The 26,949-nt window shown below is 49.7% G+C and overlaps 1 protein-coding gene across 2 annotated transcripts in view; it reads left to right on the top strand.

Annotated features, from left to right (window-relative positions):
* LOC135542674 (guanine nucleotide-binding protein subunit alpha-11-like) overlaps positions 1-26,949 on the top strand; it is a 52,843-nt gene that overhangs the window by 11,516 nt on the left and 14,378 nt on the right. For both annotated transcript variants that reach the window (XM_064969796.1, XM_064969797.1), the window contains exons 2-3: positions 24,206-24,390; positions 24,543-24,697. In XM_064969796.1, the coding sequence (XP_064825868.1) occupies positions 24,206-24,390; positions 24,543-24,697 (340 nt within the window). The remainder of the gene's footprint in view (positions 1-24,205; positions 24,391-24,542; positions 24,698-26,949) is intronic.

Here is a 26,949-nt window from a genome sequence, read left to right as displayed (position 1 = left end):
TTTAGGTAGGCCAACTAAGGGAAGTGGGGCTTCACAGCGTAGGTAACATTGACTGGCCTGGGGCTGACCACAGGATCTCTATAACCACAGTTAGTAGGCAGGCTCCTGTCTCTTCGCTCCAAATGTCTCCGTGTTAACTATGATTAGCTGAATAGTCCTTTATTTCTTCTCCTTTCTGAAGTAGTACACACACATCTATGTTTCCACAACAGGTTCAGGGTACAACAAAACCATCATGGGGGAAAACAAATAGGAAAATAGCCAGACGCTAAGTAGTAGTTGTGTTTTTTGTTAGGTGCGAGGCTTTGCAGACGGAGCTTGGGCAGCATGGACACGGTCTATGATCACGTTCCCATCCCACAGTGGGGAAGTGCTGAAGTGAACTACACAGATAATCAACCACAGCTCACCACTGGTTAACCTCACCTAACCTGTTATCAGCAGTCTGCTTTACCACAATGCAAATGTCTACCTCTGGATTTGCATACACACTTATGTATATATATATACACACACACAAATCACTAGGTAGGGCCCTATAAAAACGGAATCCAGACATAGAAACAGAATTGAAAAAATGATTGAACTTATTAGAAAAGTATTTAAATTGCACTGAACTGTCAGCAGAGGAAATCCATTCTGAGATATTACAGGTTGTGTCTGCATGTGCAGACTTTGGTCTGGTTTGTTGGGGTTCCTTTTTTAAAATTTGTTTCTAAATCGGAAATCTATTACGTACAGTACCAGTCAAAGGTTTGGACACACCTACTCATTCAAGGGTTTTTCTTTGTTTTTACTATTTTCCACATTGTAGAATAATAATGAAGACATCAAAACTAGGAAATAACACATGGAATCATGTAGTAACCAAAAGTTTTAAACAAATCAAAATATATTTTAGATTCTAGAAAGTAGCCACCCGTTGCCTTGATGACAGCTTTGCACACACTTGGCATTCTCTCAACCAACTTCACCTAGAATGATTTTCCAACAGTCTTGAAGGAGTTCCCTCACATGCTGAGCTCTTGTTGGCTGCTTTTCCTTCACTCTGTGGACCAACTCATCCCAAACCATCTCAACTGGGTTGAGGTCACATGGTTGTGGATACCAGGTCATCTGATGCAGCACTCCATCACTCTCCTTCTTGGTCAAATAGTTCTTACACAGCCTATTGGTGTGTTGAGCCAACAAATGATAGTCCCAGTAATTGCAAACCAGAAGGGATGGCGTATCTTTGCTGAATGCTGTGTGCCTTGATTTAAAAAAAATAAAACACAGTGCCACCAGCAAAGCACCCCCACACCACCACCACCATGCTTCACTGTGGGAACCTCACATGCGGAGATCATCCGTTCACCTACTCTGCGTCTCACAAAGACATGGCGGATGGAACCAAAAATCTCCAATTTGTACTGATCAGATGAGATGTCTGTTACTTGAACTCTGTGAAGCATTCATTTGGGCTGCAATCTGAGGTGCAGTTAACTCTAATGAACTTATCCTCTACAGCAGAGGTAACTCTGGGTCTTCCTTTCCTGCGGTGGTCCTTATGAGAGCCAGTTTCATCATAGCGCTTGATGGGTTTTTGCGACTGCACCCTACCTGCACCCTATCTTGTCACAACACAACTAATTGTGTCAAACGCATTAAGAAGGAAAGAAATTCCACAAATGAACTTTTAACAAGACACCCGTTGAAATGCATTCCAGATGATTACCTTGTGAAATTGGTTGAGAGATTGGCAAGAGTATGCAAAGCTGTCATCAAGGCAAATGGTGTGTGCCTTGAATTCTAAAATATATAAAATATATTTTGATTTGAACAACTTTTGGTTATTACATGATTCTTATGTGTTATATCATAGTTTTGATTTCTTCACAATTATTCTACAACGTAGAAAATAATTAAAATAAAGAAAAACCCTTGAATGCGTAGGTGTGTCCAAACTTTTGACTGGTGTGTGTGTGTGTGTGTGTGTGTGTGTGTGTACACACACGCACTACTCAAGTTCAAAACAACCTCCAGATTTGTTTTGCTGACCGCGTTCTTTCTGTTTCCCTGAAGAATTGTATGTTTAAAAAACACGTTCAACATTTTTGTGCATTTACCACATTTTTCCAATGTAGTGTTTAGTGTCCGCTAAAAATCAGTGCTGTATGTGTGTTTCTGTTTGCTGAGGTATTTGCGCAAGGTTCCTCTATTACTCTGCTCTCTTGCCACCATCATATCTGATACCACATACACCCCTCTTTTTACCAGACGTGTGTGTGTGTGTGTGTGTGTGTGTGTGTGTGTGTGTGTGTGTGTGTGTGTGTGTGTGTGTGTGCTGTGTTTCTCACCCTGCGCTGTAGCCTCGTGGGCGTTTTTCTAAGCGCTGATGTCTTTCTCGCGCTGCTGCCTGGAAAGACCCAAGTAGTGTCAGCTAGTAAAAGGTGTGTTGAGTGTATATGTAAGCGTTGCTCTGGTTCTCTCTCTCGCTCTCTCTCGCTCTCTCGCTCGCTCGACTGGGAAGGAAAGCGTTATCAAACCCAGTAGTGTGGTCTATTAAAAGGTGACCTCTGTTTTTCTAGGTTGCCACCAAAAAAGAATGGACAGATTCTAGTTCTGAATATCCCAAATGCTTGACAGGGAGGTGGATGAGAGAGTGAGGGATGGGAGAGAGGGAGGTGGATGAGAGAGTGAGGGATGGGAGGGGGGAAGGGGGAGGTGGATGAGAGAGTGAGGGATGGGAGAGGGGAAGGGGGAGGTGGATGAGAGAGTGAGGGATGGGAGAGGGGAAGGGGGAGGTGGATGAGAGAGTGAGGGATGGGAGAGGGGGAGGTGGATGAGAGTGAGGAATGGGAGAGGGGAAGGGGGAGGTGGATGAGAGAGTGAGGGATGGGAGAGGGGAAGGGGGAGGTGGATGAGAGAGTGAGGGACGGGAGAGGCGAAGGGAAGAGAGAGGAAGGGGGAGGTGGATGGTGGAGATGGTGGAGATGGTTTCCAGCCTCAGGGAGGAAGACAACGATTAGGGCATGAGAGGAGAGATGGAGTAAGGGTGAGGCTGGGTGAAGAGAAGGGGGGGGGGGCTGGGGGAGAGGAGGGAGACAGAGGCTGGTAGTGTGCTCTAGAGGAGAGATGGAGTAAGGGTGAGGCTGGGTGAAGAGAAGTGGGGGTGGGCTGGGGGAGAGGAGGGAGACAGAGGATGGTAGTGTGCTCTAGAGGAGAGATGGAGTAAGGGTGAGGCTGGGTGAAGAGAAGGGGAGGTGGGGGTGGACTGGTGGAGAGGAGGGAGACAGAGGCTGGTAGTGTGCTCTAGAGGAGAGGAAGCGACAGAACAGAAGCGAGATGGAGGGAGAGATCCTATGACAGGGTCACGAGAAATAAATCAGACCTCAGACTGATCTTTCACTGAGGACACGGGCTGTGTTCCAGTACTGTAACACAGCCTCTTCTCTCCTTGGGCAATGTCCCAATACTGTTACATCCTCTTCTCTCTTTGGGCTGCATCCCAATACTGTGAAGAGGAAATACAAAACTGACCTTACGTCTTTTATATATTATACGGTACCAGTCAAAAGTTTGGACACATCTACTCATTCCAGGGGTTTTCTTTATTTTTACTATTTTCTACATTGTCGAATAATAGTGAAGACATCAAAACTCTGAAATAACACATGGAATCATGTAGTAACCAAAAATGTGTTAAACAAATCAAAATCTATTTTATATTTGATATTGTTCAAAGTAGCCACCCTTTGCCTTGACAGCTTTGCACACTCTTGGCATTCTCTCAACCTGCTTCATGAGGTAATCACCTGGAATGCAATTAGCAAGTGTGCCTTGTTAAAAGTTTGTTTGTGGAATTTCTTTCCTTAATGTGTTTGAGCCAATCAGTTGCATTGTGACAAGGTAGGGGTGGTATACAGAAGATATCCCTATTTGGTAAAAGACCAAGTCCATATTATGGCAAGAACAGCTCAAAAAAAGCAAAGAGAAATGACAGTCCATCATTACTTTAAGACATGTTCCCGATCAGTCAATCGGGAACATTTCAAGAACTTTGAAAGTTTCTTTAAGTGCAGTCACAAAAACCATCAAGCTCTATGATGAAACTGGCTCTCATGAGGACCTTCACAGGAAAGGAAGACCCAAATTTACCTCTGCAGGAGAGGCTAAGTTCATTAACTGCACCTCAGATTGCAGCCCAAATAAATGCTTCACAGAGTTCAAGTAACAGACACATCTCAACATCCACTGTTCAGAGGAGACTTCATGGTCAAATTGCTGCAAAGAAACCACTACTAAAGGACACCAATAAGTAGAAGAGACTTGAATGGGCTAAGAAACACGAGCAATGGACATTACACCAGTGGAAATCTGTCCTTTGGTCTGATGAGTCCAAACTGTCTTTGTGAGACGCAGAGTAGGTGAACGGATGATCTCCGAATGTGTGGTTCCCACCATGGAGGAGAAGGTGTGATGGTGTGGGGGTGCTCTGCTGTTGACACGGTCTGTGACTTGTTTAGAATTCAAGGCACACTGAACCAGCATGGCAACCACAGCATTCTGCAGCGATCCGCCATCCCATCTGGTTTGCGTTTAGTGAGACTATCATTTGTTTTTCAACAGGACAATGACCCAAAACACACCTCCAGGCTGTGTAAGGGCTATTTGAACAAGAAGGAGAGTGATGAGTGCTGCATCAGATGACCTGGCCTCCACAACCACCTGACCTCAACCCAGTTGAGATGGTTTGAGATGAGTAGGGCTGCAGAGTTAAGGAAAAGCAGCCAACAAGCTGAGCAGCTTATGTGGGAACTCCTTCAAGACTGTTGGAAAAGGAAAGAAATTCCACCGGTTAACTTTTAACAAGGCACACCTGTTAGATGAAATGCATTCCAGGTGACTACCTCGTGAAGCTGGTTGAGAGAATGCCAAGAGTTTGCAAAGCTGACATCAAGGCAAAGGGTGGCTACATTGAAGAATCTAAATTATATTTTGATTTTAACACTTTTTTTTTGGTGACTACATGATTCCATATGTGTTATTTCATAGTTTTGATGTCTTCACTATTATTCTACAATGTAGAAAATATAAAAAATAAAGAAAACCCTTAAATGAGTAGGCGTGTCCAAACTTTTGACTGGTAATGTATATATTTTTTATTTAACCTTCTTAGTTAAGTAGGCAAGTCATTTAAGAACAAATTCTTATTCCCAATGATGGCCTACCAAAAGGCCTCCTACGGGGGCGAGGGCTGGGTTTAAAAACATAATACAAAGCACACATCACGACAAGAGACACCACAACGCTACATGAAGAGAGACAAAAGACAACACCATAGCATGGCAGCAACAGACAACACAGCATGGTAGCGACACCACATGACAACAACATGGTAGCATCACAACATGGCAGCAGCGCAACTGTTGTCCAGGAACAACTTCATCCTCCTCCTCAGTGTTGTATCAGACTGAAGAGAGGAGCAGGGCCCTTCTACATAGCAGCAGAGAGAGATGGAGAGAGAGCCTGAGGCACAGTTATATTTACTATCCGCTAGGAAAGAAAGAGGAACAACTGCAGGGGGAGAGAATAGGGGTTTCCATGGCAACCGAGATATGGCTGCTCTTCACAAACCTTGAATGTAGGTGTTGGTGTTTCTTTTCTCCAGCTCTTTCAGTTTGCAGATATAGCAGATCTCTGTTTAGGGATTGACATGGCAGTAGCCTGGTGGTAGCCTGCCTCAGGGTATATGTGTATATGAGAAATATGGGTTATCAGCAGCCCCCTTGGCTAGTGAGGGTTTAGCCAGCGAGCTGAAGTAAATCTAGCTAAAACGGTTACTTTGCCAAATGTGTGTGTTGTGAATTTTCATAAAACCATTGCATCAGAAAGTGAATTTCTGATTTGGACGAGTTCAGATGGTACCTCGCCGTTTCTTTCCATCTCATGCGTGCTAGACACGACCCCGGTGAGGACAGTTGGTGACATAAATCAATTAATTAACAGGGAGAACAGAGAAGCAGCGGTAATATGGACCTGTAGGCCTGGAGGGGAACACCACTCCTTTAAAAGACAAGCGGCTCAAGTTGTTTAATCTCACTCAATGATATGGCTGTTATTGTCTTCCATACCCCCCCCCCCCTCACTCACAGATGGATGTAGTATTGGGACAAAGAACCTTTGACATATCTGAGAGCATAAACAGTTTAGCGTAATCAATTAGGCCTGTTCCCAGTACTGTTTTGTAGTGCATGGTGTCTGGCTGGGCCCTGGAGAGGCTTGTGTTTGCTAAAGGAGATGAGGGTATGGCTGGGTCCCGCGTTTCTGCTGGAAAGACAAGGGTCTACTTCTGGCAGTCAGGTCATGTGACAGTTTTGTTTGAACCAATCCCCTGCCTCCCCTGGATTATATACGGAACAAAAATAGAAACGCAACATGCAAAAATTTAATTGATTTTTACTGAGTTACAGTTTTAGGAATTCAGTCAATTAAAATAAATAAAATAGGCCCTAATCTATGGATTTCACGACTTGGAATACAGATGTGCATCTGTTGGTCACAGATACCTTTAAAAAACAAAATGGGACTCGCAGTAGTCCACAGGATCTCGTCACTGTATTTTTGTGCATTCAAATTGCCATCAATTTGAAATTCATTCTCTAAAACGATGTTTGTAGAGAAATCAACATTCAATTCTGGCAACAGCTCTGGTGGATATTCCTGCAGTCAGCATGCCAATTGCACACTCCTCAACCTGAGACATCTGTGGCATTGTGTTGTGACAAAACTTCACGTTATAAATTGGACTTTTTTTATTGTCCCCAGCACAAGGTGCACCTCTTTAATGTTTAATCAGCTTGTTGATGGATGGATTATTTTGGCAAAGGAAAAAAACTCACTAACAGGGATGGAAACAAATTTGTGCACAACATTTGAGCGAGAGTTTTTGTGTGTATGGAACATTTCTGGGATATTTCAGCCCATGAAATATGGGACCAACACTTTACATGTTTTCTTTTTTTGTTCAGTGTATGTCATTGGTTGGATGGAGCCTCATTTGAACCCATTCCTCTGTTTACGATTGTTACTCTTCTCACGGGAGTGCACTCATTCATTCCTCTTCATGGATTGGAAAGGACTGGTGAAAGAAGGAATGTGAAGGCAGTGGAAACTCCCTGTAGCCCATACCTACACCAAGCCAATGATTTAAATTCATGAGGTGGGAGTGAGTAAGTACTATTTTATGGAAACTGTGAGGGGAGTCTAACTAGTTGGTCGTACAGTAGTAGGATTTTATAGTAACCCCAAACCGTCCTATGCTTTGTAGTTGACCATGGGGGTGAAACGAGCCACTGTGTGAATGGATACTGCAGTGCGGGCTGGGTTGAATGGTGCTTTGGGTGGTTCTGGTGGGGGTGTCGGTCTGAGGAGGAGGACATGGCTGTGGCGATCTGACAATCATCTGGTTCCTTCTGGTGGAAGCTGTCTGCTGTTGTCGTAGCTGTTTGTGTTAAGGAACGACACTGTTGAAACGGATCTCACTGGATTCACCCTGGCACTCACAACTCTCGCTCTCACTCGCTCCGTCTCGCCCGCTTGCTCTCTCTCACCCGCTCGCTCTCTGGCTCGCCCGCTCGCTCTCTCTCACCCGCTCGCTCTCTCTCGCCCGCTCGCTCTCTGGCTCGCCCGCTCGCTCTCTGGCTCGCCCGCTCGCTCTCTGGCTCGCCCGCTTGCTCTCTCTCACCCGCTCGCTAGCTCTCTGGCTCACCCGCTCGCTCTCTGGCTCGCCTGCTTCTCTGGCTCACCTGCTTGCTCTCTGGCTCGCCCGCTTGCTCAATGGCTCACCCGCTCGCTCTCTGGCTCGCCCGCTCGCTCTCTCTCACCCGCTCGCCCGCTTGCTAGCTCTCTGGCTCGCACGCTCGCTCTCTGGCTCGCCCGCTCGCTCTCTGGCTCGCCCGCTTGCTCTCTGGCTCACCCTCGCTCGCTCTCTGGCTCGCCCGCTCGCTCTCTGGCTCGCCCGCTCGCTCTCTGGCTCACCTGCTCGCTCTCTGGCTCGCCCGCTCGCTCTCTGGCTCACCCGCTCGCTCTCTGTCTCGCTCGCTCTCTGTCTGGCTCGCTCTCTGTCTGGCTCGCTCTCTGGCTCGCTCTCTGGCTCGCCCGCTCGCTCTCTGGCTCGCTCTCTGACTCGCTCTCTGGCTCGCCCGCTTGCTCTCTCTCACCCACTCGCTCTCTGGCTCGCCCGCTCGCTCTCTGGCTCGCCCGCTCGCTCAATCTGGCTCGCCCGCTTGCTCTCTCTCACCCGCTCGCTCTCTGGCTCGCCCGCTCGCTCTCTGGCTCGCCCGCTCGCTCAATGGCTCGCCCGCTTGCTCTCTGGCTCGCCCGCTTGCTCTCTGGCTCGCCCGCTCGCTCTCTGGCTCGCCCGCTCGCTCTCTGTCTCGCTCTCCGTCTCGCCCGCTCGCTCTCTGTCTCGCTCTCCGTCTCGCCCGCTCGCTCTCTGTCTCGCTCTCTGTCTCGCTCTCTGTCTCGCCCGCTTGCTCTCTGTCTCTCGCTCTCTGTCTCGCCCTGTCTCGCTCTCTGTCTCGCTCTCTGTCTCGCTCTCTGTCTCTGCTCGCTCTCTGTCTCGCTCGCTCTCTGTCTCGCTCTTGCTCTCTGTCTCGCTCGCTCTCTGTCTTGCTCGCTCTCTGTCTTGCTCGCTCTCTGTCTTGCTCTCTCTGTCTTGCTCGCTCTCTGTCTCGCTCTCTGTCTCGCTCTCTGTCTCGCTCTCTGTCTTGCTCGCTCTCTTGCTCGCTCTCTGTCTCGCTCTCTGTCTCGCTCTCTGTCTCGCTCTCTGGCTTGCCCGCTCGCTCTCTGTCTTGCTCTCTGTCTTGCTCTCTGTCTTGCTCGCTCTCTGGCTCGCTCTCTGGCTGTCTCTCTGGCTCGCTCTCTGGCTCGCCCGCTCGCTCTCTGTCTCGCTCTCTGTCTCGCTCTCTGTCTCGCTCTCTGTCTCGCTCTCTGTCTCGCTCTCTGTCTCGCTCTCTGGCTCGCTCTCTGGCTCGCTCTCTGGCTCGCTCTCTGGCTCGCACGCTCGCTCTCTGGCTCGCTCTGTCTCGCTCTCTGGCTTGCTCGTTGTCTCTCTGGCTCGCTCGCTGTCTCTCTGCTCGCTCGCTGTCTCTGTGGCTCGCTCTCGCTCTCTGTCTCGCTCTCTGGCTCGCTCTGTCTCTCTGGCTCGCTCTCTGTCTCGCTCTCTGTCTCGCTCGCTCGCTGTCTCTCTGGCTCGCTCGTCTGCTCTCTGTCTCGCTCGTTGTCTCTCTGGCTCGCTTCTGGCTCGCCTCTGTCTCGCTCTCTCTGCTTGCTCTCTGGCTCGCTCTCTGTCTCGCTCTCTGTCTCGCTCTCTGTCTTGCTCGCTCTCTGGCTCGCTCTCTGTCTTGCTCGCTCTCTGGCTCGCTCTCTGTCTCGCTCTCTGGCTCGCTCTCTGGCTCGCCCGCTCGCTCTCTGTCTCGCTCTCTGTCTCGCTCTCTGTCTCGCTCTCTGTCTCGCTCGCTCTCTGTCTCGCTCTCTGTCTTGCTCTCTGTCTTGCTCGCTCTCTGGCTCGCTCTCTGGCTCGCTCTCTGTCTCGCTCTCTGTCTCGCTCGCTCTGTCTCGCTCTCTGTCTTGCGCTCTCTGTCTTGCTCGCTCTCTGTCTCGCTCTCTGTCTTGCTCGCTCTCTGTCTTGCTCGCTCTCTGTCTCGCTCTCTGGCTCGCTCGCTCGCTCTCTGGCTCGCTCTGTCTCGCTCTCTGGCTTGCTCGTTGTCTCTCTGGCTCGCTCGTTGTCTCTCTGGCTCGCTCGCTGTCTCTCTGGCTCGCTCGCTGTCTCTCTGGCTCGCTCGCTGTCTCTCTGGCTCGCTCGCTGTCTCTCTGGCTCGCTCGTTGTCTCTCTGGCTCGCTCTCTGGCTCGCCCGCTTGCTCTCTCTCACCCGCTCGCTCTCTGGCTCGCCCGCTCGCTCAATGGCTCGCCCGCTTGCTCTCTCTCACCCGCTCGCTTTCTGGCTTGCCCGCTCGCTCAATCGCTCACCCGCTTGCTCTCTGGCTCGCCCGCTCGCTCTCTGTCTCGCTCTCTCTCTGGCTCGCCCGCTCGCTCTCTCTGCTCGCCCGCTTGCGCTCTCTGTCTTGCTCGCTCTCTCTTCTCGCTCTCTGTCTTGCTCGCTCTCTGTCTTGCTCGCTCTCTGTCTTGCTCGCTCTCTGGCTCGCCCGCTCGCTCTCTGGCTCGCTTGCTCTGTCTCTCTGTCTCGCTCTGTCTCGCTCTCTGCTCGCTCTCTGTCTCGCCCGCTCGCTCTCTGTCTCGCTCTGTCTCTCTGGCTCTGTCTGCTCTCTGGCTCTGCTCGCTGTCTCTCTGTCGCTCACTGCTCTCTGGCTCGCTCTCTGGCTCGCTCTCCGTCTCGCCCGCTCGCTCTGTCTTGCTCGCTCTCTGTCTTGCTCGCTCTCTGTCTTGCTCGCTCTCTGTCTCGCTCTCTGGCTCGCTGTCTCTCTGGCTCGCCCGCTCGCTCTCTGGCTCGCTCGCTGTCTCACTGGCTCGCTCGCTGTCTCACTCTGTCTGGCTTTGTATACTATCCTCTCCAGTGATGTATTGAAGGTGTGATGTAATTTACACACTTTTTAAATGTTATTTTATGAATAGCATTTACACACCTATCCAGCTAAATTAGCTCACCTGTTGCACAGCACAGGGTGTCGGATGCATTTGCTGTTTGTTTGGTTTGTGTTTCGGATTATTTTGTGCCAAATAGAAATTAATGGTACAAAATGTGTCATTTTAGAGTCACTATTTTAGAAAATAATGTTTCTTACACTTCTACATTAAATGTGGATGCTACCATGATTACTGATAGTCCTGAATGAATAATGATAAGTGAGAAAGTTAGAGGCAGAAATATCATACCCCCCTAAAACATGCTAATCTCTCACCATTACAATAACAGGGGAGATTAGCATGTTTTAGGGGGGTATGATATTTCTGCCTCTAACTTTCTCACTTATCATTATTCATTCAGGACTATCAGTAATCATGGTAGCATCCACATTTAATGTAGAAGTGTAAGAAACATTATTTTCTGAAAAAGTGACTCTAAAATGACACAATACATTATTTTGTGCCCAATAAAAATGAATGGTGAATCATCTGAAACACAACCAAAACAAACAACAAATGCATCAAACACATTTGTACAGTCACAAGCTTCATGTAATCGCTGCATTCTAGGGTTATGGGACCAAATGCAAAAATGTTGACTACTTTAATACACAGGTGAATTTGTCCCAATATTTTTGGTCCCCTAAAATGGGGGGGGGACTATGTACAAAAATAGTTGTAATTTCTAAACACACAATATGGATGAAAATACCCTCAAAGTTGACAGTCTGCACTTTGACCTAGTAGTCATTGTGTCATTTCAAATCCAATGTGAGTCAAAACAAGTACTTCTAGAGCTCAATGTAGGTGTGTGTGTCCAGGTACAGGAGAGAGTGGTGCTAACAGTGTGTGTTCAGGTACAGGAGAGAGTGGTGCTGTATTCAGGTACAGAGAGAGTGGTGCTAACAGTGGGTGTTCAGGTACAGGAGAGAGTGGTGCTAACAGTGGTTGTTCAGGTACAGGAGAGAGTGGTGCTAACAGTGGGTGTTCAGGTACAGGAGAGAGTGGTGCTAACAGTGGGTGTTCAGGTACGGAGAGAGTGGTGCTAACAGTGTGTGTCCAGGTACTGGTGCTAACAGTGGGTGTTCAGGTACAGGAGAGAGTGGTGCTAACAGTGGGTGTCCAGGTACAGGAGAGAGTGGTGCTAACAGTGGGTGTTCAGGTACAGGAGAGAGTGGTGCTAACAGTGGGTGTTCAGGTACAGGAGAGAGTGGTGCTAACAGTGGGTGTTCAGGTACAGGAGAGAGTGGTGCTCGCCAGGTACAGGAGAGAGTGGTGCTAACAGTGTGTGTCCAGGTACAGGAGAGAGTGGTGCTAACAGTGTGTGTTCAGGTACAGGAGAGAGTGGTCCTAACAGTGTGTGTTCAGGTACAGGAGAGAGTGGTGCTAACAGTGGGTGTTCTATGTGTGTTCAGGTACAGGAGAGAGTGGTGCTAACAGTGGGTGTTCTACAGGAGAGAGTGGTGCTAACAGTGTGTGTCCAGGTACAGGAGAGAGTGGTGCTAACAGTGTGTGTTCAGGTACAGGAGAGAGTGGTGCTAACAGTGTGTGTTCAGGGACAGGAGAGAGTGGTGCTAACAGTGTGTGTCCAGGTACAGGAGAGAGTGGTGCTAACAGTGGTGTTCAGGTACAGGAGAGAGTGGTCCTAACAGTGTGTGTTCAGGTACAGGAGAGAGTGGTGCTAACAGTGGGTGTTCTATGTGTGTTCAGGTACAGGAGAGAGTGGTGCTAACAGTGGGTGTTCGGTACAGGAGAGAGTGGTGCTAACAGTGTGTGTCCAGGTACAGGAGAGAGTGGTGCTAACAGTGTGTGTCCAGGTACAGGAGAGAGTGGTGCTAACAGTGTGTGTTCAGGTACAGGAGAGAGTGGTGCTAACAGTGTGTGTTCAGGTACAGGAGAGAGTGGTGCTAACAGTGTGTGTTCAGGTACAGGAGAGAGTGGTGCTAACAGTGGGTGTTCAGGTACAGGAGAGAGTGGCTAACAGTGTGTGTCCAGGTACAGGAGAGAGTGGTGCTAACAGTGTGTGTCCAGGTACAGGAGAGAGTGGTGCTAACAGTGTGTGTTCAGGTACAGGAGAGAGTGGTCCTAACAGTGTGTGTTCAGGTACAGGAGAGAGTGGTGCTAACAGTGGGTGTTCTATGTGTGTTCAGGTACAGGAGAGAGTGGTGCTAACAGTGGGTGTTCGGGTACAGGAGAGAGTGGTGCTAACAGTGTGTGTCCAGGTACAGGAGAGAGTGGTGCTAACAGTGGGTTTACAGGTACAGGAGAGAGTGATGCTAACAGTGGGTATTCAGGTATAGGAGAGAGGGGTGCTAACAGTGGGTATTCAGGTACAGGAGAGAGTGGTGCTAACAGTGTGTGTCCAGGTACAGGAGAGAGTGGTGCTAACAGTGTGTGTTCAGGGACAGGAGAGAGTGGTGCTAACAGTGGGTGTTCAGGTACAGGAGAGAGTGGTCTTAACAGTGGGTGTTCAGGTACAGGAGAGAGTGGTGCTAACAGTGGGTGTTCAGGTACAGGAGAGAGTGGTGCTAACAGTGGGTGTTCCAGGAGAGAGTGGTCCTAACTGGGTGTTCAGGTACAGGAGAGAGTGGTGCTAACAGTGGGTGTTCAGGTACAGGAGAGAGTGGTGCTAACAGTGGGTGTTCAGGTACAGGAGAGAGTGGTGCTAACAGTGGGTGTTCAGGTATAGGAGAGAGTGGTCCTAACAGTGTGTGTCCAGGTACAGGAGAGAGTGGTGCTAACAGTGTGTGTCCAGGTACAGGAGAGAGTGGTGCTAACAGTGTGTGTCCAGGTACAGGAGAGAGTGGTGCTAACAGTGTGTGTTCAGGTACAGGAGAGAGTGGTGCTAACAGTGGGTGTTCAGGTACAGGAGAGAGTGTCCTAACAGTGTGTGTCCAGGTACAGGAGAGAGTGGTGCTAACAGTGGGTGTTCAGGTACAGGAGAGAGTGGTGCTAACAGTGTGTGTTCAGGTACAGGAGAGAGTGGTCCTAACAGTGGGTGTTCAGGTACAGGAGAGAGTGGTGCTAACAGTGGGTGTTCTATGTGTGTTCAGGTACAGGAGAGAGTGGTGCTAACAGTGGGTGTTCGGGTACAGGAGAGAGTGGTGCTAACAGTGTGTGTCCAGGTACAGGAGAGAGTGGTGCTAACAGTGTGTGTTCAGGTACAGGAGAGAGTGGTGCTAACAGTGTGTGTCCAGGTACAGGAGAGAGTGGTGCTAACAGTGTGTGTTCAGGGACAGGAGAGAGTGGTGCTAACAGTGGGTGTTCAGGTACAGGAGAGAGTGGTCTTAACAGTGGGTGTTCAGGTACAGGAGAGAGTGGTGCTAACAGTGGGTGTTCAGGTACAGGAGAGAGTGGTGCTAACAGTGGGTGTTCAGGTACAGGAGAGAGTGGTGCTAACAGTAGGTGTTCAGGTACAGGAGAGAGTGGTGCTAACAGTGGGTGTTGAGGTACAGGAGAGAGTGGTGCTAACAGTGGGTGTTCAGGTACAGGAGAGAGTGGTGCTAACAGTGGGTGTTCTATAGGAGCCAGGTACAGGAGAGCTCAGTGTGTGTCCAGGTACAGGAGAGAGTGGTGCTAACAGTGTGTGTCCAGGTACAGGAGATAGTGGTGGTAACAGTGTGTGTTCAGGTACAGGAGAGAGTGGTGCTAACAGTGGGAGTTCAGGTACAGGAGAGAGTGGTCTAACAGTGTGTGTCCAGGTACAGGAGAGAGTGGTGCTAACAGTGTGTGTTCAGGTACAGGAGAGAGTGGTGCTAACAGTGGGTGTTCTATGTGTGTTCAGGTACAGGAGAGAGTGGTGCTAACAGTGGGTGTTCGGGTACAGGAGAGAGTGGTGCTATGTCAGTGTGTGTCCGGGTACAGGAGAGAGTGGTGCTAACAGTGTGTGTTCAGGTACAGGAGAGAGTGGTGCTAACAGTGTGTGTCCAGGTACAGGAGAGAGTGGTGCTAACAGTGTGTGTCCAGGTACAGGAGAGAGTGGTGCTAACAGTGTGTGTTCAGGTACAGGAGAGAGTGGTCTAACAGTGTGTGTTCAGGTACAGGAGAGAGTGGTGCTAACAGTGGGTGTTCTATGTGTGTTCAGGTACAGGAGAGAGTGGTGCTAACAGTGGGTGTTCTCAGGAGAGAGTGGTGCTAACAGTGTGTGTCCAGGTACAGGAGAGAGTGGTGCTAACAGTGTGTGTTCAGGTACAGGAGAGAGTGGTGCTAACAGTGTGTGTTCAGGTACAGGAGAGAGTGGTGCTAACAGTGTGTGTTCAGGGACAGGAGAGAGTGGTGCTAACAGTGTGTGTCCAGGTACAGGAGAGAGTGGTGCTAACAGTGTGTGTTCAGGGACAGAGAGAGTGGTGCTAACAGTGGGTGTTCAGGTACAGGAGAGAGTGGTGCTAACAGTGTGTGTCCAGGTACAGGAGAGAGTGGTGCTAACAGTGTGTGTCCAGGTACAGGAGAGAGTGGTGCTAACAGTGTGTGTTCAGGTACAGGAGAGAGTGGTCCTAACAGTGTGTGTTCAGGTACAGGAGAGAGTGGTGCTAACAGTGGGTGTTCTATGTGTGTTCAGGTACAGGAGAGAGTGGTGCTAACAGTGGGTGTCCAGGTACAGGAGAGAGTGGTGCTAACAGTGGGTGTTCAGGTACAGGAGAGAGTGGTGCTAACAGTGGGTTTACAGGTACAGGAGAGAGTGGTGCTAACAGTGGGTATTCAGGTATAGGAGAGAGGGGTGCTAACAGTGGGTATTCTGGTACAGGAGAGAGTGGTGCTAACAGTGGTTGTTCAGGTACAGGAGAGAGTGGTGCTAACAGTGGGTGTTCAGGGACAGGAGAGAGTGGTGCTAACAGTGGGTGTTCAGTTACAGGAGAGAGTGGTCTTAACAGTGGGTGTTCAGGTACAGGAGAGAGTGGTGCTAACAGTGGGTGTTCAGGTACAGGAGAGAGTGGTGCTAACAGTGGGTGTTCAGGTATAGGAGAGAGTGGTCCTAACAGTGTGTGTCCAGGTACAGGAGAGAGTGGTGCTAACAGTGTGTGTCCAGGTACAGGAGAGAGTGGTGCTAACAGTGTGTGTCCAGTTACAGGAGAGAGTGGTGCTAACAGTGTGTGTTCAGGTACAGGAGAGAGTGGTGCTAACAGTGGGTGTTCAGGTACAGGAGAGAGTGGTCCTAACAGTGTGTGTCCAGGTACAGGAGAGAGTGGTGCTAACAGTGGGTGTTCAGGTACAGGAGAGAGTGGTGCTAACAGTGTGTGTTCAGGTACAGGAGAGAGTGGTCCTAACAGTGGGTGTTCAGGTACAGGAGAGAGTGGTGCTAACAGTGGGTGTTCTATGTGTGTTCAGGTACAGGAGAGAGTGGTGCTAACAGTGGGTGTTCGGGTACAGGAGAGAGTGGTGCTAACAGTTGTGTCCAGGTACAGGAGAGAGTGGTGCTAACAGTGTGTGTTCAGGTACAGGAGAGAGTGGTGCTAACAGTGTGTGTCCAGGTACAGGAGAGAGTGGTGCTAACAGTGTGTGTTCAGGGACAGGAGAGAGTGGTGCTAACAGTGGGTGTTCAGGTACAGGAGAGAGTGGTCTTAACAGTGGGTGTTCAGGTACAGGAGAGAGTGGTGCTAACAGTGGGTGTTCTATGTGTGTTCAGGTACAGGAGAGAGTGGTGCTAACAGTGGGTGTTCGGGTACAGGAGAGAGTGGTGCTAACAGTGTGTGTCCAGGTACAGGAGAGAGTGGTGCTAACAGTGTGTGTTCAGGTACAGGAGAGAGTGGTGCTAACAGTGTGTGTTCAGGGACAGGAGAGAGTGGTGCTAACAGTGTGTGTCCAGGTACAGGAGAGAGTGGTGCTAACAGTGTGTGTTCAGGTACAGGAGAGAGTGGTCCTAACAGTGTGTGTTCAGGTACAGGAGAGAGTGGTGCTAACAGTGGGTGTTCTATGTGTGTTCAGGTACAGGAGAGAGTGGTGCTAACAGTGGGTGTTCGGGTACAGGAGAGAGTGGTGCTAACAGTGTGTGTCCAGGTACAGGAGAGAGTGGTGCTAACAGTGTGTGTTCAGGTACAGGAGAGAGTGGTGCTAACAGTGTGTGTTCAGGTACAGGAGAGAGTGGTGCTAACAGTGTGTGTTCAGGTACAGGAGAGAGTGGTGCTAACAGTGGGTGTTCAGGTACAGGAGAGAGTGGTGCTAACAGTGTGTGTCCAGGTACAGGAGAGAGTGGTGCTAACAGTGTGTGTCCAGGTACAGGAGAGAGTGGTGCTAACAGTGTGTGTTCAGGTACAGGAGAGAGTGGTCCTAACAGTGTGTGTTCAGGTACAGGAGAGAGTGGTGCTAACAGTGTGTGTTCTATGTGTGTTCAGGTACAGGAGAGAGTGGTGCTAACAGTGGGTGTTCGGGTACAGGAGAGAGTGGTGCTAACAGTGTGTGTCCAGGTACAGGAGAGAGTGGTGCTAACAGTGGGTTTACAGGTACAGGAGAGAGTGGTGCTAACAGTGGGTATTCAGGTATAGGAGAGAGGGGTGCTAACAGTGGGTATTCAGGTACAGGAGAGAGTGGTGCTAACAGTGGGTGTTCAGGTACAGGAGAGAGTGGTGCTAACAGTGGGTGTTCAGGTACAGGAGAGAGTGGTGCTAACAGTGGGTGTTCAGGTACAGGAGAGAGTGGTCTTAACAGTGGGTGTTCAGGTACAGGAGAGAGTGGTGCTAACAGTGGGTGTTCAGGTACAGGAAGAGTGGTGCTAACAGTGGGTGTTCAGGTACAGGAGAGAGTGGTGCTAACAGTGGGTGTTCAGGTACAGGAGAGAGTGGTGCTAACAGTGGGTGTTCAGGTACAGGAGAGAGTGGTGCTAACAGTGGGTGTTCAGGTACAGGAGAGAGTGGTGCTAACAGTGGGTGTTCAGGTATAGGAGAGAGTGGTCCTAACAGTGTGTGTCCAGGTACAGGAGAGAGTGGTGCTAACAGTGTGTGTCCAGGTACAGGAGAGAGTGGTGCTAACAGTGTGTGTCCAGGTACAGGAGAGAGTGGTGCTAACAGTGTGTGTTCAGGTACAGGAGAGAGTGGTGCTAACAGTGGGTGTTCAGGTACAGGAGAGAGTGGTCCTAACAGTGTGTGTCCAGGTACAGGAGAGAGTGGTGCTAACAGTGGGTGTTCAGGTACAGGAGAGAGTGGTGCTAACAGTGTGTGTTCAGGTACAGGAGAGAGTGGTCCTAACAGTGGGTGTTCAGGTACAGGAGAGAGTGGTGCTAACAGTGGGTGTTCTATGTGTGTTCAGGTACAGGAGAGAGTGGTGCTAACAGTGGGTGTTCGGGTACAGGAGAGAGTGGTGCTAACAGTGTGTGTCCAGGTACAGGAGAGTGGTGCTAACAGTGTGTGTTCAGGTACAGGAGAGAGTGGTGCTAACAGTGTGTGTCCAGGTACAGGAGAGAGTGGTGCTAACAGTGTGTGTTCAGGGACAGGAGAGAACAGTGGGTGTTCAGGTACAGGAGAGAGTGGTCTTAACAGTGGGTGTTCAGGTACAGGAGAGAGTGGTGCTAACAGTGGGTGTTCAGGTACAGGAGAGAGTGGTGCTAACAGTGGGTGTTCAGGTACAGGAGAGAGTGGTGCTAACAGTAGGTGTTCAGGTACAGGAGAGAGTGGTGCTAACAGTGGGTGTTGAGGTACAGGAGAGAGTGGTGCTAACAGTTGTTCAGGTACAGGAGAGAGTGGTGCTAACAGTGGGTGTTCAGGTATAGGAGAGAGTGGTCCTAACAGTGTGTGTCCAGGTACAGGAGAGAGTGGTGCTAACAGTGTGTGTCCAGGTACAGGAGAGAGTGGTGCTAACAGTGTGTGTCCAGGTACAGGAGATAGTGGTGGTAACAGTGTGTGTTCAGGTACAGGAGAGAGTGGTGCTAACAGTGGGAGTTCAGGTACAGGAGAGAGTGGTCCTAGGTACAGGAGAGAGTGGTGCTAACAGTGTGTGTTCAGGTACAGGAGAGAGTGGTGCTAACAGTGGGTGTTCTATGTGTGTTCAGGTACAGGAGAGAGTGGTGCTAACAGTGGGTGTTCGGTACAGGAGAGAGTGGTGCTAACAGTGTGTGTCCGGGTACAGGAGAGAGTGGTGCTAACAGTGTGGGAGAGAGTGGTGCTAACAGTGTGTGTCCAGGTACAGGAGAGAGTGGTGCTAACAGTGTGTGTCCAGGTACAGGAGGTACAGGAGAGAGTGGTGCTAACAGTGGGTGTTCTATGTGTGTTCAGGTACAGGAGAGAGTGGTGCTAACAGTGGGTGTGTTCAGTGTGTGTCCAGGTACAGGAGAGTGGTGCTAACAGTGGTGTTCTACAGGAGAGAGTGGTGCAACAGTGTGTGTTCAGGTACAGGAGAGAGTGGTGCTGTTCAGGTACAGGAGAGAGTGGTGCTAACAGTGTGTGTCCAGGTACAGGAGAGTGGTGCTAGTGGTGTTCAGGGACTGGTGCTAACAGTGGGTGTTCAGGTACAGGAGAGAGTGGTGCTAACAGTGTGTGTCCAGGTACAGGAGAGAGTGGTGCTAACAGTGTGTGTCCAGGTACAGGAGAGAGTGGTGCTAACAGTGTGTGTTCAGGTACAGGTACAGGAGGACAGTGGTGCTAACAGTGGGTGTTCTATGTCAGGTACAGGAGAGAGTGGTGCTAGGGGTGTTCGGGTAGGAGAGAGTGGTGCTAACAGTGTGTGTCCAGGTACAGGAGAGAGTGGTGCTAACAGTGGGTTTACAGGTACAGGAGAGAGTGGTGCTAACAGTGGGTATTCAGGTATAGGAGAGAGGGGTGCTAACAGTGGGTATTCAGTGGGTGTTCAGGTACAGGAGAGGAGTGGTGCTAACAGTGGGTGTTCAGGTACAGGAGAGAGTGGTGCTAACAGTGGGTGTTCAGGTATAGGAGAGAGTGGTCCTAACAGTGTGTGTCCAGGTACAGGAGAGAGTGGTGCTAACAGTGTGTGTCCAGGTACAGGAGAGAGTGGTGCTAACAGTGTGTGTCCAGTTACAGGAGAGAGTGGTGCTAACAGTGTGTGTTCAGGTACAGGAGAGAGTGGTGCTAACAGTGGGTGTTCAGGTACAGGAGAGAGTGGTCCTAACAGTGTGTGTCCAGGTACAGGAGAGAGTGGTGCTAACAGTGGGTGTTCAGGTACAGGAGAGTGGTGCTAACAGTGTGTGTTCAGGTACAGGAGAGAGTGGTCCTAACAGTGGGTGTTCAGGTACAGGAGAGAGTGGTGCTAACAGTGGGTGTTCTATGTGTGTTCAGGTACAGGAGAGAGTGGTGCTAACAGGTACAGGAGAGAGTGGTGCTAACAGTGTGTGTCCAGGTTCTAACAGGTGTTCAGGTACAGGAGAGAGTGGTGCTAACAGTGTGTGTCCAGGTACAGGAGAGAGTGGTGCTAACAGTGTAGGGACAGGAGAGAGTGGTGCTAACAGTGGGTGTTCAGGTACAGGAGAGAGTGGTCTTAACAGTGGGTGTTCAGGTACAGGAGAGAGTGGTGCTAACAGTGGGTGTTCAGGTACAGGAGAGAGTGGTCCTAACAGTGTGTGTCCAGGTACAGGAGAGAGTGGTGCTAACAGTGTGTGTTCAGGTACAGGAGAGAGTGGTGCTAACAGTGGGTGTTCTATGTGTGTTCAGGTACAGGAGAGAGTGGTGCTAACAGTGGGTGTTCGGGTACAGGAGAGAGTGGTGCTAACAGTGTGTGTCCAGGTACAGGAGAGAGTGGTGCTACAGTGTGTGTTCAGGTACAGGAGAGAGTGGTGCTAACAGTGTGTGTCCAGGTACAGGAGAGAGTGGTTGTGTGTTCAGGGACAGGAGAGAGTGGTGCTAACAGTGTGGTGCTGTGTGTGTCCAGGTACAGGAGAGAGTGGTGCTAACAGGTACAGGAGAGAGTGGTGCTAACAGTGGGTGTTCAGGTACAGGAGAGAGTGGTGCTCAACAGTGTGTGTTCAGGTACAGGAGAGAGTGGTCCTAACAGTGTGTGTTCAGGTACAGGAGAGAGTGGTGCTAACAGTGGGTGTTCTATGTGTGTTCAGGTACAGGAGAGAGTGGTGCTAACAGTGGGTGTTCGGGTACAGGAGAGAGTGGTGTAACAGTGTGTGTCCAGGTACAGGAGAGAGTGGTGCTAACAGTGTGTGTTCAGGTACAGGAGAGAGTGGTGCTAACAGTGTGTGTCCAGGTACAGGAGAGAGTGGTGCTAACAGTGTGTGTTCAGGGACAGGAGAGAGTGGTGCTAACAGTGGGTGTTCAGGTACAGGAGAGAGTGGTCTTAACAGTGGGTGTTCAGGTACAGGAGAGAGTGGTGCTAACAGTGTGTTCAGGTACAGGAGAGAGTGGTGCTAACAGTGTGTGTTCAGGTACAGGAGAGAGTGGTGCTAACAGTGGGTGTTCAGGTACAGGAGAGAGTGGTGCTAACAGTGGGTGTTCAGGTACAGGAGAGAGTGGTGCTAACAGTGGGTGTTCAGGTACAGGAGAGAGTGGTGCTAACAGTGGGTGTTCAGGTATAGGAGAGAGTGGTCCTAACAGTGTGTGTCCAGGTACAGGAGAGAGTGGTGCTAACAGTGTGTGTCCAGGTACAGGAGAGAGTGGTGCTAACAGTGGTGTTCTACAGGAGAGAGTGGTCCTAACAGTGGGTGTTCAGGTATAGGAGAGAGTGGTCCTAACAGTGGGTGTTCAGGTATAGGAGAGAGTGGTGCTAACAGTGGTGTTCAGGTACAGGAGAGAGTGGTGCTAACAGTGTGTGTTCAGGTACAGGAGAGAGTGGTGCTAACAGTGGGTGTTCAGGTACAGGAGAGAGTGGTGTGTGTGTCCAGGAGAGAGTGGTGTGTGTTCAGGTACAGGAGAGAGTGGTGCTAACAGTGGGTGTTCTATGTGTGTTCAGGTACAGGAGAGAGTGGTGCTAACAGTCGGTGTTCAGGTACAGGAGAGAGTGGTCCTAACAGTGGGTGTTCAGGTACAGGAGAGAGTGGTGCTAACAGTGGTGTTCAGGTTCCTAACAGTGTGTGTCCAGGTACAGGAGAGAGTGGTGCTAACAGTGGTGTGTTCTAGTGTGTGTCCAGGTACAGGAGAGAGTGGTGCTAACAGTGTGTGTCCAGGTACAGGAGAGAGTGGTCCTAACAGTGTGTGTCCAGTTCAGGAGAGAGTGGTCCTAACAGTGTGTGTCCAGGTACAGGAGAGAGTGGTCCTAACAGTGTGTGTCCAGGTATAGGAGAGAGTGGTCCTAACAGTGTGTGTCCAGGTACAGGAGAGAGTGGTGCTAACAGTGTGTGTTCAGGTACAGGAGTTCCTAACAGTGTGTGTTCAGGTGCAGGAGAGAGTGGTCCTAACAGTGGGTGTTCAGGTATAGGAGAGAGTGGTCCTAACAGTGTGTGTCCAGGTATAGGAGAGAGTGGTCCTAACAGTGGGTGTTCAGGTACAGGAGAGAGTGGTGCTAACAGTGTGTGTTCAGGTACAGGAGAGAGTGGTGCTAACAGTGGGTATTCAGGTACAGGAGAGAGTGGTGCTAACAGTGTGTGTTCAGGTACAGGAGAGAGTGGTGCTAACAGTAGGTGTTCAGGTACAGGAGAGAGTGGTGCTAACAGTCGGTGTACAGGTACAGGAGAGAGTGGTGCTAACAGTGGGTATTCAGGTATAGGAGAGAGTGGTGCTAACAGTGGGTGTTCAGGTACAGGAGAGAGTGGTGCTAACAGTGGGTGTTCAGGTACAGGAGAGAGTGGTGCTAACAGTGGTATTCAGGTACAGGAGAGAGTGGTGCTAACAGTGGGTGTTCAGGTACCAGGTGTTCAGGTACAGGAGAGAGTGGTGCTAACAGTGGTTGGTTCTAACAGTGTGTGTTCCAGGTACAGGAGAGAGTGGTGCTAACAGTGTGTGTTCAGGTTCAGGAGAGAGTGGTGCTAACAGTAGGTGTTCAGGTACAGGGGACAGTGGTGCTAACAGTGTGTGTCCAGGTACAGGAGAGAGTGGTGCTAACAGTGTGTGTTCAGGTACAGGAGAGGGTGGTGCTAACAGTGGGTGTCCAGGTACAGGAGAGAGTGGTGCTAACAGTGGGTTTACAGTTCTAACAGTGGGTGTTCAGGTACAGGAGAGAGTGGTGCTAACAGTGGGTATTCAGGTACAGGCGAGAGTGGTGCTAACAGTGGGTGTTCAGGTACAGGAGAGAGTGGTGTTCAGGTAACAGTGGGTACAGGACAGGAGAGTGGTGCTAACAGTGGGTGTTCAGGTACAGGAGAGAGTGGTGCTAACAGTGTGTGTCCAGGTACAGGAGAGAGTGGTGCTAACAGTGTGTGTCCAGGTACAGGAGAGAGTGGTGCTAACAGTGTGTGTTCAGGTACAGGAGAGAGTGGTGCTAACAGTGGGTGTTCAGGTACAGGAGAGAGTGGTGCTAACAGTGGTTGTTCTATGTGTGTGTGACCAGGTACAGGAGAGAGTGGTGCTAACAGTGGTTGTTCTGTGTGTGTGTGACCAGGTACAGGAGAGAGTGGTGCTAACAGTGGGTGTTCTATGTGTGTGACCAGGTACAGGAGAGAGTGGTCCTAACAGTGTGTGTTCAGGTACAGGAGAGAGTGGTGCTAACAGTGTGTGTTCTGTGTGTGTGTGTGACCAGGTAAAGGAGAGAGTGGTGCTAACAGTGTGTGTTCTATGTGTGTGTGACCAGGTACAGGAGAGAGTGGTGCTAACAGTGGTTGTTATGTGTGTGTGTGACCAGGTACAGGAGAGAGTGGTGCTAACAGTGGGTGTTCAGGTACAGGAGAGAGTGGTGCTAACAGTGGTTGTTCAGGTACAGGAGAGAGTGGTGCTAACAGTGGTTGTTCAGGTACAGGAGAGAGTGGTGCTAACAGTGGTTGTTCTGTGTGTGTGTTCAGGTACAGGAGAGAGTGGTGCTAACAGTGGTTGTTCTGTGTGTATGTGACCCGGTACAGTAGAGAGTGGTGCTAACAGTGGTTGTTCTATGTGTGTGTGACCAGGTACAGGAGAGAGTGGTGCTAACAGTGGTTGTTCTATGTGTGTGTCCGGTACAGGAGAGAGTGGTGCTAACAGTGGTTGTTCAGGTACAGGAGAGTGGTGCTAACAGTGGTTGTTCTGTGTGTGTGTCCGGTACAGGAGAGAGTGGTGCTAACAGTGGTTGTTCTATGTGTGTGACCAGGTACAGGAGAGAGTGGTGCTAACAGTGGTTGTTCTATGTGTGTGTCCGGTACAGGAGAGAGTGGTGCTAACAGTGGTTGTTCAGGTACAGGAGAGAATGGTGCTAACAGTGGATGTTCCAGTACAGGAGAGAGTGGTGCTAACAGTGGTTGTTCTATGTGTGTGACCAGGTACAGGAGAGAGCGGTGCTAACAGTGGGTGTTCCAGTTCTAACAGTGGTTGTTCTATATGACCAGGTACAGGAGAGAGTGGTGCTAACAGTGGTTGTTCTATGTGTGTGACCAGGTACAGGAGAGAGTGGTGCTAACAGTGGTTGTTCTATGTGTGTGACCAGGTACAGGAGAGAGTGGTGCTAACAGTGGTTGTTCTATGTGTGTGACCAGGTACAGGAGAGAGTGGTGCTAACAGTGGATGTTCTATGTTTGTGACCAGGTACAGGAGAGAGTGGTGCTAACAGTGGTTGTTCTATGTATGTGACCAGGTACAGGAGAGAGTGGGAAGAGTACATTCATCAAGCAGATGAGGATCATCCACGGGGCGGGCTACACAGAGGAGGACAAGAGGGGTTTCATCAGGCTGGTGTACCAGAACATCTTCACCTCCATGCAGTCTATGATCAAAGCCACAGAGAACCTCAAGATCCCCTTCAAATATGAACAGAACCGGGTAGGATGTACTAACACAACCACAAAAAAATACCTTCTACACACACAACCAGAATTAGCTTGGTCAGAACGCATCCACAGTCTCTCACTCTTCCTTCCTTCCTCTCTCTCTTTCTTTCTGTCTCTCTGTCTGTTTCTCCCCTCCCTCCCCAGTCTAATGCCATGCTAGTGAAGGAGGTGGACATAGAGAAGATCTGTGGTTTCGACCAGCCCTACATCAGCGCCATCAAGACCCTGTGGGCCGATCCTGGGATACAGGAGGCCTACGACAGACGCAGGGAATACCAGCTATCAGACTCCACTAAATAGTATGTCCTGGTGTGTCTCTGTGTGTAAGAGGTTGTTTGGGTCGGGGAGGGGTGGGTGTGAGCGCACTTGGATGCGTGTGTTGGGGTTAAAGCATTTTGCGCGTGGGTTTTTGTGTGTGTGTGTGTGTGTGGTTCAATGTAGTGCCTCTCGACCGGTTTCCACCACTCTAGAGAGCTGATGGATAGAAATAGAGTGAGAGACTAGCTCGCACGCACGCACGTACACACACACACACACACACACACACACACACACACACACACACACACACAGTGCTTTTGGAAAGTATTCAGACCCCTTCACTTTTTCCACGTATAGTTACGTTACAGCCTTATTTTAAAATACAAATGTATACCTGTATTTGGAGTTCCTCCCCATTCTTTTCTGCAGATCCTTTCTAGCTCTGTCAGGTTGGATGGGGAGCGTCGCTGCACAGATATTTTCAGGTCTCTCCAGAGATGTTCAATCAGGTTCATGTCCGGGCTCTGGCTGGGCCACTCAAGGACATTGAGATTTGTCCCGAAGCCAATCCTATGTGTCTTCGGGACACTCTTGGCTCTGTGCTTAGGGTCTTTATCCTGTTGGAAGGTGAACCTTTGCCCCAGTCTGAGGTCCTGAGCGCTCTGGAGCAGGTTTTCTTCAAGGATTTTTTTTAAAGATTTTTTTTTATTTCACCTTTATTTAACCAGGTAGGCTATTTGAGAACAAGTTCTCATTTGCAACTGCGACCTCGCCAAGATAAAGCATAGCAGTGTGAACAGACAACAGAGTTACACATGGAGTAAACAATAAACAAGTCAATAACACAGTAGGAAAAAAAAGAGTCTATATACATTGTGTGCAAAAGGCATGAGGAGGTAGGCAAATAATTACAATTTTGCAGATTAACACTGGAGGATCTCTCTGTACTTTGCTCCGTTCATCTTTCCCTTGATCCTTACTAGTCCCTGCCGCATAAAAACATCCCCACAGCATGATGCTGCCACCACCATGCTTCACTGTATGTATGGTATTGGCCAGGTGATGAGCAGTACCTGGTTTCCTCCAGATGTGAAGCTTGGCATATAGGCCAAAGTGTTCAATCTTGGTTTCATCAGACCAGAGAATCTTGTTTCTCATGGTCAGAGTCCTTTAGGTGCCTTTTGGCAAACTCCATGCGGGCTGTCATGTGCCTTTTTACTTAGGAGTGGCTTCCGTCTGGCCACTTTAACATACAGGCCTGATTGGTGGAGTGCCTCAGAGATGGTGTCCTTCTGGAAGGTTCTCCCATCTCCACAGAGGAACTCTATAGCTCTGTCAGAGTGACCATTGGGTTCTTGGTCAACTCCCTGACCAAGGCTCTTCTTCCCCGATTACTCAGTTTGGCCAGGCGGCCAGCTCTAGGAAGAGTTGGTGGTTCCAAACTTCTTCCATTTAAGAATGATGTAGGCCGCTGTGTTCTTGGACCTTCAATGCTGCAGACATTTGTTGGTACCCTTCCCCAGATCTGTGCCTCGACACTTTCCTGAGCTCAATTTTGAGTCTCATAGCAAAGGGTCTGAATACTTATGTAAATAAGGTATTTCTGTTTTTTTTAAAGCCGGTTTTCACTTTGTCATTATGGGGTGTTGTGTGTAGATTTGATTGAGGATTTTTTTCCCATTTGAGAATAAGGCTGGAACGTAACAAAATGTGGAAAAAATCAATGGGTCTGAATACTTTCTGAATGCACTACACACACACACACACACACACACACACACACACACACACTACAGTTCATACACTCCTCTCTCCACCCCTCACACTCAGCTAATTGAAAGCTAATATTGAACTTACACCATTGCTTTACCTTCTAAAGGTTCTGGAAATAATTCTCCAGTACTTGTTCTTCAATAAAATGACTACTACACACACATTTACCATTTACACAATCTATTGCTGACATTTAAGTCAAGTCAAACCTTAGAATATAGTGAATCGTGTGTGTGCGAGCGTAATGTTGATCTTTGATTCATGGTTGATTGCCTGATAATGTTATGAGAGGACACCATCTCTGCTGACACCCAGCTAATTGGACGTGAGGACCTTGATAAGCTGAAATGGGGGTGTTTGAGTTGGACTGGGATGGAAAACGAACGCCTGCACACCCCAGGGCATCTCCAGGACCAGGGCTGAAGAATCGCTCCCAACGCTGCCCCCTGTCAAAAACCCTGTTATATTACAGCTAATCAGTCTCTTCTGCCCTGTGTGTGTGTGTGTGTGTGTGTGT

This window comes from Oncorhynchus masou, chromosome 6 (assembly GCF_036934945.1).
Source record: "Oncorhynchus masou masou isolate Uvic2021 chromosome 6, UVic_Omas_1.1, whole genome shotgun sequence".
Lineage (NCBI taxonomy): Eukaryota > Metazoa > Chordata > Actinopteri > Salmoniformes > Salmonidae > Oncorhynchus > Oncorhynchus masou.
This window is presented reverse-complemented; position numbering and strand designations above follow the sequence as displayed.